General features: G+C 48.5%; 1 protein-coding gene across 1 annotated transcript in view; it reads right to left on the bottom strand.

The window, feature by feature from the left end:
* Positions 1-12,808, bottom strand: part of ZSWIM5 (zinc finger SWIM-type containing 5) — a 153,630-nt gene that overhangs the window by 30,776 nt on the left and 110,046 nt on the right. The window contains exons 3-4 of the mRNA XM_048860517.2: positions 2,156-2,304; positions 1,247-1,397 (exon numbers count right to left, since the gene is read on the bottom strand). Coding sequence (XP_048716474.2) covers positions 1,247-1,397; positions 2,156-2,304 — 300 coding nt within the window. The remainder of the gene's footprint in view (positions 1-1,246; positions 1,398-2,155; positions 2,305-12,808) is intronic.

The following is a 12,808-nucleotide window of genomic DNA, read 5'->3' as shown; positions in this document are numbered from 1 at the left end:
TACTTTATCAGATAGGAAAGTAACTTGTACAGGCTCTAGAGTGCAACTTAGGTTTTTCCTTCACTTGTAACCAATTCCTTCCACTTGCTTTTATTTGGATCTGGAACTCAAGCTTTGTTAAACAAACTGCGATTTGGTTTTCGTGTGGACCCGTCTAAGTGCCTGGTGCTAAGGAGAGGGAAGCTGGTAAATGGGAGTGCTCTGCTTCCACGGATCGGGTACACTGCAGCTGTCCAAAAGACAAGGGACTGGGCACTCGAGTGTAACAAAGTCAGGGGTGTAAACAGCTCGCTTGCTGTGGGAAAGGGCGGGGGCTTGCAACAGCCCCCGGAGCGGAGCACCTGTGTAGCCTGCAGCTTGGGGACAATCCCTCCCACCCCCGTGAACACAGACGAGGCTCCCTCCTGCTGTGAGCAGCTGGCAGCGAGTCACCCTGGTTAACCCCACGTCACTCCCTCCCGCACCCACTGGTGATCTGTCCCCACTGCCTGTCATGAGTAAAAGTTTTGCTCCCCTGGACAAAGCTGAGGAAGCCTCCTCTCTCCTTGCAGATTAGAGTTAGTGAGTAACACTATTTCCAGCCCATGGCAACAAATGGAGTGGACCCCCCCCAAAGCTCCTTTGACCTCAGCCACCGCGTGAACCTTTGAATGGGTTTCTCTGCCAAAGGCTAAGCAAAGAGATCCAACAGGCAGACGGCTAGAGGGAGAGGGACATGACACCCCCTGCCAAAGCTGCCAGCCCCAAATCAAAGTCTACTCAGAGATTTCTAGCCAGCCAGCCAAACTTCCTTCCCTACTCCCACTGCTAAGCCACAAGCCAAGTTGTTCCCACAGCAGCCTCTAGGACTTGCAGCTCACTGACTTCCCTCGGCGGACATTTAGCCAAGCTGCTGTCAACACAGTGACCTGCAGCCTAGCAGTCCATCTGTGCGCACACCGCTTCCATCTCCCGGGTAGAGAAGGGGTGGGCTGGTTGGTTATTTCTGAAGCTGAGAAGCTAAATCAGAAGGAAAAAGAAATTAATATCAATCTGCTCGATTGCTACGAAACTGACCCTTCCCCCTACTGCCTATGCACCTGTCTAGACTTCTGCAGCTGTGGGAGCCAGCTGTGCAGAGTCAAAGTGCTGGGTACTTACAGTCTTTCAGGCTGCTCTGCTAAGATGAGCTCTTTCCTGCCCTTCCCAGCACAAGTGATCTGACAAACTGGCAGCCCTGCTCTTCCTTGCAAGATGGGAAACTTACCCAGCTCATCCCAGAGCTGCCTGCATTTGTCCGTCATGCCCGTTCCCTGCTGCCTCCAGAGAGAGAGCCGGGGATCTGCCATGAACTGCTCTGTTATTAACGTCAGCATCCTGGCTCCATTGGAATCTCTCATGCGCAGCATCTCACGGACCTGAAGCGGGGAGGGAGGAAGAGGTCAGGAGAAATCCTAAAGTTAGAGATGGGATGCTAGTGCTTTTTATTAGGCGTGTTGTAAAACTAGGCAAGTATCTAGATGAGTTGATCTGTGTACCCCCAGGAGTCCGCGTACCCCTGATTGAGACCCACTGCTCTAGGCAACTCGTGGTCGCCCATCCAGGCTACTAGAGGGACAGTAACTTACCAAGATTCTTTCGAAGGGCTCGGACAAGCCCAGCCCTCAGAACCGTTTGAGGTGGCATGTCCATCCCAGGCTACAGAACTGCTGTTTTATTAGGATCTGACTCATTAAAGAGCTTGAGGCGACACTTAATGATGGGAGCTGAGCTAACGGTGCAATCTGCCTTTGCAAGCACACACAACCATCCACAAGCGTTCACTTGTATTGCTCCTGGATGCACAGCTTGGCAGCCCTCCCACATCCCGCACTGGCAGGGGCCTGGGAGCAAGGAGGAAGCCACTTCATTGAGCAGGGCAGCCTAGTGCGGAGATCATGGCGTGGAATGGACAGTACATGGTGACGCTGGACGGCAACATGCTGTGTCAATAGAGGGTCAATCTGTAGAAGGGAGCTGTGCCTTTGAAAGTCCAACCCCCCGCGCAACGATTCCCAGCTGAGTGCAGGGTGAGGCACAGCGGGAAGCCGGCTGCCTGCAGGGTAGAGGTGGAGAAGCCTCACGTGGGGACAAGCATCAGAGAATTTCACAAGGAACAGAGTAACCCACAGCTCACCTTGGCGAACATGGAGTTGAGCTGCTTCCCAGAGCCGTAGTACCCTCCCTGAGACAGGAACAGCTTCACTTGTTCTCGCACTTGCTCCTCGTCCAAATGCCAGCAGTTTTCATCGTTGATGCTGGCCCCAGCGGTGGGGTCCGGTGCACCTGTGGAAAGGGAGGCGATCATGTTTACAGCTGCAGACGCTAGACCTGGGCGATCTCCCCTCGCACGCTTCCCCCGTGGAAGAGGTGCAACGACTTACAGGAGATGCTGCCTGCCGGCGTGAGGCCTAAAACGTGGCGTTCGTTAACAAAGAGAGAGAAGCGAGCATCAAGCCCCCTACAGGCCTACCACCACCAAGAGCTTTTCATGATTCGTTTTGTAATTGTCAGCGAATGCTTGTGATAGCCTTTTCTGTCACCAACCTAGGCGAGGGGATGCAAATAGATCACCGACTAGGAGTGGAAGTGAACTCCCCAGTGCATCAAGTTTATGTTGTTCAAAGTGAGTGAAAGGTGAGAAGAGACCCCATGGGAGAAGTCAAAGGATTTGGGAATGTTCGGGGTTAGCCATCTTACGGTTTAATTCACACTTCAACGCCCTCATTTTGCAATTATATTCAAGTGAGTCCTGGGCCAGGAGGCGTTCTGTGTGGATCCACTGGCAGGATCAGGGCCCAAGATAACAAACCAAACTGGTGGTGGAGAGGGATAAAATGAACGCAACTTGCCCCCCATGCTCCTCTGCCAAGCAAGGTTAAAGAAAAGATAAGGAGTGAGTCTGGTTTCTTTTAAATACAAAGAGAATGCGGACAATGTCACTACAGCAGACAACTGAGGTTTTCCTCTGGCTCTTCCTAGTGTTTGTAGATTTCTGTTTGCCCCGATTGTTGCAAACCTTCCTCAGACAAGCAGTCCTCACTCTCACGCGTGGCCCCAATGACTTTAGCAGATCTGCTTGTGTGAGCGAGGTTTGCGGGGGTCGAGCCATATTTTCTTACAGCTGAATCAGGTTATTTCAAAGGGAAAAATAGTAGCATCTTAGAGAAAGAAAGAGAAGGATCTGGTTTTCCCTTCACACCTCTCTCGTTCTCCTTTTTGTATTTCAAATTCTTCTATCTGTTTTGCTACATTCATACCCACAATCAATGAATGTCCCTTAAGGACATAAGACTGGCCTTACTGGGTCAAACCAAAGGTCCATCCAGTCCAGTATCCTGTCTACCGACAGTGGCCAATGCCAGGTGCCCCAGAGGGAGTGAACCTAACAGATAATGATCAAGCGATCTCTCTCCTGCCATCCATCTCCACCCTCTGACAAACAGAGGCTAGGGACACCATTCCTTACCCATCCTGGCTAATAGCCATTAATGGACTTAAACTCCATGAATTTATCCAGTTGTCTTTTAAACCCTGTTATAGTCCTAGCCTTCACAACCTCCTCAGGCAAGAAGTTCCACAGGTTGACTATGCACTGTGTGAAGAAGAACTTCCTTTGATTTGTTTTAAACCTGCTACCCATTAATTTCATTTAGTGGCCCCTAATTCTAATATTATGGGAACGAGTAAATAACTATCTTGAGCAGTTTAGTATCGTCTGCAAACTTTGCCACCTCACTGTTCACCCCTTTCTCCAGATCATTTATGAATAAGTTGAATAGGACTGGTCTTAGGACTGACCCTGGAGGAACACCACTAGTTACCCTCTCCATTCTGAAAATTTACCATTTATTCCTACCCTTTGTACCCTGTCTTTTAACTGGCTCTCAATCCATGAAAGGATCTTCCCTCTTATCCCATGACAACTTAATTTACGTAAGAGCCTTTGGTGAGGGACCTTGTCAACGAAGGCTTTCTGGAAATCTAAATACACTATGTCCACTGGATCCCCCTTGTCTACAGGTTTGTTGACCCCCTTAAAAAAACCCTAATCGATTAGCAAGACTCAATCTCCCTTTACAGAAACCATGTTGACTTTTGCCCAACAATTTATGTTCTTCTATGTGTCTGACAATTTTATTCTTTACTATTGTTTCAACTAGTTTGCCCAGTAGTGACGTAGGCTCACACTAACTAGGCTACAGGCAGTGAGCTGGTGTCGAACAGCAGCTGGCAGCCTAGCCGATATGCCTAGCACAGTCTGCATGGAAGATACCCGAATACGGCAGCTTCCAAGACATTCCTTGCAAAGTCAAAAGGAGCCAAGCTTAGAGATGAAAAACCCAGTTGACAGGATTTTTTTTTCTCACAAGCCACTAGATAAAACGCAGTTTGTGTCTGTCGAGCACAAAGCAATATTTATTCCGAAGCACTCAGCTGTGCAGCCCTCCTGTTAAATTAAAAAACATTTTGCATCTCGGTGCCGCTGTCGATTTGCACTAACCAAAAATATAGAGTATTTTAAAACCTTTCATATTCTTCAAAGGCAGCTTTGTGAGCAGCCGAACAATGCCGCTACTTTGTAAAAATTATCAGCATCTCTGCATCTGGATGCTTGACATTAGATAACAAAACACTCCGACTCCCTGGGCGAGACTGTTTTGGTTCCGTAGAGCAAAAGGGCTCAATAGAAATTCCTCAGCGAAAAATGGTGACAATAAAAAATCAGTGTGCCTGGAGCATGCTCCGCTGAACTTTACCCTACTGCTCTCATGCTTATCATCACTCTGGAGTGAGCAAGGAGGTCAGCGCTGGAACAGCAGGACACCGCACGGGCAGCAGAGGGAAAGCAATGGCTAAAATGTTTCCAATTAAAGCTGTATGACATATTCTCCGCTCTGCAGGAATGGGGCCAGGAAAGCACATCTCTACTGTCCCGACAGGCTGGCCGTAGCTGGGCCACAGAGAGTTTCCTGCAGTTCTCCACCTCTAGGAACTAGACTGGCACCCCATGCAGTCAGCTTCCTGGCCGTGCAATGGCCCCAATCCTGAGAGACGCTGAGAGCACTCCACTCCCAGAGGGGCCCTCTTTGAAAACGATGAGATACAGTCCATGTTGCTACGTCAACGGATCGAAAACAACCCCTCTAAAGTCCAATTCTAATACTTCTGGTGGAGCCCGATAACTGCGTCTGAGGAGATGGCAACAAAACTAAGCCACTCTGCCACCTGTCGGATGAGATACCGAACACATTTGACCCAATAAGATGTAATTACTTGTCTTTTATACACCCTTTTAAAAACCTCCTTTAATTCTTGCTAGTAATCAATGTGTGCGGGACTTTCCAGCCAAGCCCTAGGAATACACTGTACCTTACCAAAGGAAGACACTGATTGCTATTTCCTAAGCAGCATAATTTATAATCGACGGGACAAAATCATTGGGGCAGAATTTAAAACAGCAGGAAGGAAATGAACAGACACTGGCTAAGTCCAAAGGCATCCATGTGGTGCTCCTGATGTTAAACTGGAGACAAAAGGCTGATCCTGATTCCACCGACACCAATGGCCCAACCCTACAACTTTGGTTGAAGGAACAGGCCCAAGGGACTGAGACCCTTTTGGCTGGAGTTTAAAAATCTTTTGTCTGTGTTCCTGGCTAGCTCTTCTTCCACACTAATGAAAGAGAGAGAGAGAGAGAGATTAGCGTGATTACCCAGAGCCCCAGGGACCTCTGACCAATCTGACAATCTTAGGCACTTTTCTGGACTCCATCACCACAGTACCTGAGCACCTCCCGCCTACAATGTATTAATCCAAACACCACCCCTGGACAGAGGTGGAAAATTGCCGCTATCCCATTTCACAGAGACACAGAGAGACCAAGTGACTTGCTCAAGGTCATCCAAGAAGCCTGAGGCAGAGCACGGACCTGAACCTGGGTCTCCCATGTCTAACCACTGGACCGTACCTTCCTCTCATGACCTGGTTTGTAATGTTCTGAGCACTCATTGCTCTTAACGGGTATGTCTATATGGGGATAAAAAATCCGCAGCTGGCCTCGGTCAGTTGGCTTGGGCTCACGAGGCTCAGGATCGGGGGCTGAAAAATTGCTGTTTAGATGTTTGGGCTTAGGCTGGAGCCCAGGCTCTAGGACCCTGCAAGGGTGGATGGTCCCACCTTGAGCCTGAATGTCTACATTTAGCCCCACGAGCCCAAGTCAGCTGACCCGGGCCAGCCGCGAGGCTTTTATCCCAATGTAGACATACCCGATGTCTCCTAACACAAGAACAAGGGGGCGATCAAGGAAACGGAAAGGTGACAGACTTAAAATTGATAAAGGCAAATATTTTTTCATATGATGTACAATTAAACTGTGGAATTCATTGCCAGAGGAAGTCAATGAGGCCAAGTATTTAGCAAGATCAAAGACAGATTGGATGTCCATATTATATCCAGAGTTGCAATAGATAATGCTAACCAAAAAAAGTGTTGAAGGATATAAAAACTCATACTTCAGGACCTAAACCAAGGGATTAGGAAGAGACCTACTTAGGGAGCAGAGTACCCACATCAGCCTACTGTGGCATTCCTATACTGTTCTCTGAAGCATTTGGCACTGGCCACTGTTGGAGACAGTATCCCGGACTTTGGGTCCGATCTAGTCTGACAATTCCCATGTTCCTAGGGAAACAGTGTGGACTAAAGGACCAGACATTGGATTGGGACTCAGGAGACCTGGGTTCCATGCCGGGCTCTGCCACTGGCTTGCTGACTGACCTTGGGCAAGTCACTTCACTTCCATGCCTCAATTTCCCCCTCCTGCAAAATGGGGGTGATACTGATCTCCTTTGCAAATTTAAATAATAATAATACATAGCTCTGATATGGCTCTTTACATCAAAGGGCTGTATAGATGTGCAAGGTATGGTGATGAGTGGTAAGTGACATCGCTGGGAGCTGTGGACACTCAGCGCCTCTGAAAAAGTTTAAACCCAAGAGTAATGAACAAGAGGATTGTTTAAAAATATGCAAAACTGGAATGATCCGGGGGTCACGAATAGCACGGCCATGATTTCCATCCGGCGATCAGTTATAATGGTCACTGCTACAAGTAAACAAAAACCTGATGGCAAGAAAGAAGCAGGTGAGTGTATTCTGTATGTAACATTGTCCCCCTTCACCATAACGAGTCACCCAGTTTTCACATCCAATTTTTAGATTTCGGTTGAATAGTAACATACTTCCTGCACTTCAAAACAAATATCTAGTTATTACTTGTGAATTTATTTTGCATTAATATAAAAGATTCATAGAGGATGTTTGTAATATCAGACTCCTACACAGACGACCGGGAAGAGCAGATAACGTCTTACCAATTACACTGGGGAAATAGACAAACATTTAAGAGTAAATAACGGGATTTGTGAGATGTTTAAATATTAATGATAGAAACACTCAATTGTATATTGCCAATTTTAACACTGCAGTAACCTAGCCAGTAGAATGTGGTGATGTAAGTAAAACCGAAGGGTGGTTTTGTGTCCGGCCTCCAAGTTAGCAGGGAACAGCATGGAAAGTAGGTCTCGAGTCTGCTTAAAATGCTGCTTAGATACTATAGCAAAATTCCTGTTCTAAAAACCCTGTTTTCAGATACGCTTGACAGATTTCCTACAAGATCAAGATTTAAGGAACCACCACTACACATGGAAAGGGTGCAAACCCATCACACAGATTTCAGAAGTACAGTTGCACATGAAATTGGTCCACTTAGTGCCAGCCGAACAGTCCCATCCATTCCTCCAGTCTCAACGCTTAAGAATTTCCCTCCACGTACAGAGGTCTCTTTATGGGAAACAAAGCTAAACTAGAGAATCAAACCTTTCAAACTGGTTAAAGAGAAGATGAAATAAATGGCTAAGAAATCAGTTGCCAAATATAAAGAAAACCCAATTCTGTCTCGGAACATAAGTGGCCAAATTTCCACGGTGTTTGGCTGTGGAGCACAGCTGGAACCTAGCTCTGTTCACATGATTACAGGGAAGAGAGTCATTCACATGGCAGGTGGACGGGAGAAAAGCAGAGCGCCAGTGAATATTCCAACATTTCCTGGCTCATCTCCAATGGCCACAGGGCCCTCGTCTCGATACCCCAAGTGCTTGAGCATGGCCAAGTTCTCCAATGGGTGCTTCCTAATGTGATTCTTAAGGCGTTCCTCTGAGGTTGTGCCTGCCACCCGCAATGCTCTCTGACTGGCTGCAGGTGGCAGGGAGTCCTTCACCCAAAGAGGGTCAGAAGTGTGAAAGAAAGGCCGATAACCCCTGCCTAGTTCCACAGCAATGTGCCCGCCCAGGAAGCATGTTCACTAACCAAATGCAGAAGTTAACCAAATGCAGAAGCTGTCACAAAAAGAAACGTGAGAAAGGGGTTGCTTGGGCCAGGAGAGGAACGGGCAGGGGAGGAATAAAGGGCATAAAGCAGAAAACATGGTATCATGGAGGTTCAGAGAGTAGATCTAGGTATGGATCAGAGATCATGCTGTCCTGGGGCTCACTGTCGTCGCTTCTGGAACATCTGATGATCCACTGGGTTTCCAGGCTGGTTTCCTCTCCCAACTCCCTGCTTTCAAATGTATTTGTCTAGGGATTTAAACATTCCTCATCGTTGTAAAAAGAAAAGGAGTACTTGTGGCACCTTAGAGACTAACCAATTTATTTGAGCATGAGCTTTCGTGCTGTAGCTCACGAAAGCTCATGCTCAAATAAATTGGTTAGTCTCTAAGGTGCCACAAGTCCTCCTTTTCTTTTTGCGAATACAGACTAACACGGCTGTTCCTCTGAAACCTCTCATCGTTGTAGTATCTCAAAGCCACATGCTGCGGCCCCTGTTGCTCCAGCTGCCTGGTCAGAGTGTTTTGCAGAATGCAAAGGACTGCAGCAGACCTCAGCCCTTCCCCTCCTTCCTTCTCTTTGCAAAAGTCACAAGCTTGCAACTAAACAGTTATGGCACATCATAAGGACACGGAGCTGCTGTTTGAATGAGATTGGCATCTGACTGTGCCTATGTGGGAGAGATGCCCTGGGCCACATTGGTACTTGGGATGGGAGAGATTTAATAGGCAAGTAATAAAAAAAAGGGGATGGAGGGGAAAGAGGCAAATAAAAAAAACTGGGTAAAAAGAGAAGGAAAAGATTTTTTTTTTAAAAAAAGCTGGAAATGGAGCAAAAACAAACAAAGGCTAGGAAGGCAGCACCTTCTCCAGCCATGAGGAGCCAAACAGAACCACAAGGCTGCTGCTGGTAGATCTGCACTGAGACATAGTCTGAGTCTCGGCTTCTACCTCGGATGCTCAGGACTTCTGCTTCGGGGCTTCCCAGCCAGCCTCCCACGGACTGACTGGAAGTTTTGTGGGAGGTCAAAAGTGTCTTGAGGCCCTTGCCCTAGGACCTGACAGCTCAGGAAGAAATCCTGAAGCAGATCTCAAAGCCAGCCGCAAAGCCCCTGAGGAATGTCTTAGGATTGCACATGGGGCCTTACGGAAAGCCGCTGGGCTGTTTCTCTGACGTTTGGAGAGAAAACAGAAGCGAACGAAAGCCACCCAGACAAAAACTCCAGGGGAAGAACAGGCACCAGGAAAGCAAATGACCTATAACTAGAGATAAAAATAGCAGAGAAGTGGAGACATGAAGGGTCGTGTCTTTTGATGGGTCTCTCAAACCTCCTCTCTCTCTTTTTAAACTAAAGGAGATCATATGAGGTTTGCTAAGGAAGTCTGAGGATTTAGACAAGTGACCCAGCATACAAATCGAATACGGTAACTGAAACTGAATCAGGTCATAGCAGTAGTCTGGGAAGCTCCCCTCCTACCAGAAATAGCAAAATAATTGATGGTGCAGCTGCTCTAGCTGTGTTAGCTGGAACCATGTTTAAACAGGATGGGTAACTGCCCCCAAACCCACACAGCTCATGCACGCAGTTACGTGCCACCATGCGCATCATCTCCAGCACCCTGCGTCCGACTCCACTCCCATGGCTCCCAGTTCTCAGCAATATGGCTCCACCTCACATCAGGCGAGAGGTTGCCACTGGCAAGCTACTGGAGAACGTACGCGCACATCCAAGCCTGCGGCTGCACAGTGACCTTTTTAAACCACCAGCTGCACGTTTGCCGTCACGTCGCCCATTATGGTCTCGTCCGCCACGCCAGGATGTTAGGGCGGAAAATGCTCTGGCGAGAGGAATGGATCTGTTATCCCCAGTCAGTCCCTCGCCGCTGGCCTCAAAATCTGCCCACCTGGTTTTGACCTGCCCCATTGCCCACGGCCCCTGTTGAACAGGTTCTGGACCAGGCAAGGTCTCTGTGCAGCCATCTAGTGTCTCTGGGGCCTTCGTGACAGCCCTTGGTGCAGCTGCGGCTTGACAGACTATGACATGCATTGTGGATGAATGCCTGCGGACTAGGCTCAGGGTGGGCTACAAGAACTGCATCCCACCACTGCAGATGCCATCGCTTAGCTACATGACTAGGCACACGCTACATCCATTAACTGAAGGAAGAGGGAGGGTTTCACCACCCCACAGGCTAACCCAGAGCCAAACTGACAGACCCCACGAGAGACAGATATGTGTAAATGGAATGCTCCAGGGAGAGGCGTGCCCCATACCGCCCCTCTCCTAGGGCCTGGCTCTGCAGGGGCAATGTTGCCAACTAGACTAACACCAGGTGTGGCTTGAAACATTCGCCCTCTGCCTTCTAGCCCGAAGACTAGTGACATGGGACAGAGGCTTGAAGGTCAGGATGAGAAGCTTAAGCTTCATGCAAAAGGCAATGGAAGGGATCTGACCAAGGGCTGATGTGGTCAGAGCTGCGAGGGGGGAAGCTGGAATGAGAAAGATCTGTTTATGCCATCTAGCTCCTCCCCTATTTTTTCCCCCGACTAACAAGTGCTGATCCAAACCCCAACTTTCTGGCAGGGCTTGAAGAACCAGACCTGCTCTTTCAGTCTAAATACACTGAGGTGCTTATAGATACGTAGATTCCAAGGCCAGCAGGGACCACGGTGATGATCTAGTCTGACCCCCTGTATAACACAGGCCAGAAAATCGCCCCACAATAATTCCTAGAGCAGAGCTTTTAGAAAAGCATCCAGTCTTGACTGAAAAATCGTCATGGATGGAGAATCCACCTCGATCCTTGGTAAATTGTTCCAACGGTTAATTACTCTCATCATTAAAAACCGATGCCTTATTTCCAGTCTGAATTTGTCTAGCTTCAACTTCCAGCCATTGGGTCGGTGTTAGACCTTTCCCGGCTACACTGAAGAGCCTGTTATTAAATATTTGTTCACCATGTAAGTACTTAGAGACTATTATCAAGTCTCCCCTTACCTTTCTCTTTGTGAAGCTAGTAGATTGAGCTCTTTGCGTCTATTGCTAGAAGGCAGATTTTCTAGTCCTTTGATCATTCTCCAGGCTCTTCTCTGACCCTACTCCATTTATCAACATCCTTCATGAACTGTGGGCACCAGAACCAGACACAGGATTCCAGCAGCAGTTGCACCAGTGCCATGGAGACAGGTAAAATAACCTCTCCACTCCTACTCAAGATTCCCCTGTTTATGCATCCCAGGATGGCATTAGCTCTTTTGGTCACAGCGTGACACTGGGTGCTCATGTTCAGCGGATGAGCCACAATGACGCTCAAATCTTTTTCAGAGCTAGCATCCAAACGTGAACCAAACAAACTCATGCAGAGCTGCCTTCCTGAGTCTGCAGCCTGACTGGCAGCCAATGCTTCTGCTGCTGCTCACATCTTCATCTTGCTGCAGTAGTGAAAACTGACCAGTGTTGCCAGAGTTCCACGGCTACTATTCCGAGTCCTCTGGCCTCCATGTCCTACTGTTGTGTCCCTGAGCCCCTTTACTCTGAGAATGAATCCTGACGCTTCACGGCCTTCTCCCGCAATCCCCTTTCACTTGGAACACACTTCCCCAGCCCAGTATAAAGTTTCTCCTAATCCTTCCCCCTCCGTTACCTCCTCAAAGACACACTTCTCTCGTGTGGCACCAGCTATATCCCTCCACTTGAGGAACCACTGCTAGAGAACCCCGCCCCCGTCCAAAACAAAACGGCTCTCCCTCCTGCATCTGCTTTCTTGTTACCTACCTCTGTCATCTCAGACTGCCTTGGGGCAGAACCATGATCTCGTGTTCTGTACAGCGCCAACCAAAACCATCGTCCCCTCTGTGAAAAGCACAAATTCAAGTTCCATGAGCTTTCAGGAGCTGGGAATCGGTCCATCAGCTCACCCAGATGGGGAGGAAGAGGGCAGGCAGCTTGCCAGAGTGATAAGAAACCCTCCCAACACGGAAAGCAGTGGGCATGGGGGCTGAAGGGGAGAGGAAGACTTCCAGTAGCTTTAGTTTGTACCGCAGCAGAAACGGCCACAACCAGTTTGGTCTGCCCCTTTAGCAGCTCTCCCTGGCTGCTGCCGGCTGTGTGAGGGCCGTTACTGCCCGAGGCAGACTGCCAAGGAAAAAGGACAAGAAACCTAGTTTGATCTGCAGCGTTAATGACAGCAAACCCACCATTTTCTGCCACGTTGGGGGTCACATTGACCTTTACTACAAGCCCACGAGACTCCCCCGGGGGGAAAATGCTCATAATGAAAGTCTCTGTGGTCACCTTATTAAAACTGCCAGAGACGACTAAGAACACGGACGGGTTAAGAGGGTGAAACACTTTCATTATGAACCTCCGACTCTTCGCAAGGTTCCATTCAAGCCCACGC

This window comes from Caretta caretta, chromosome 8 (genome assembly GCF_965140235.1).
Source record: "Caretta caretta isolate rCarCar2 chromosome 8, rCarCar1.hap1, whole genome shotgun sequence".
In the NCBI taxonomy this organism is placed as follows: domain Eukaryota; kingdom Metazoa; phylum Chordata; order Testudines; family Cheloniidae; genus Caretta; species Caretta caretta.
This window is presented reverse-complemented; position numbering and strand designations above follow the sequence as displayed.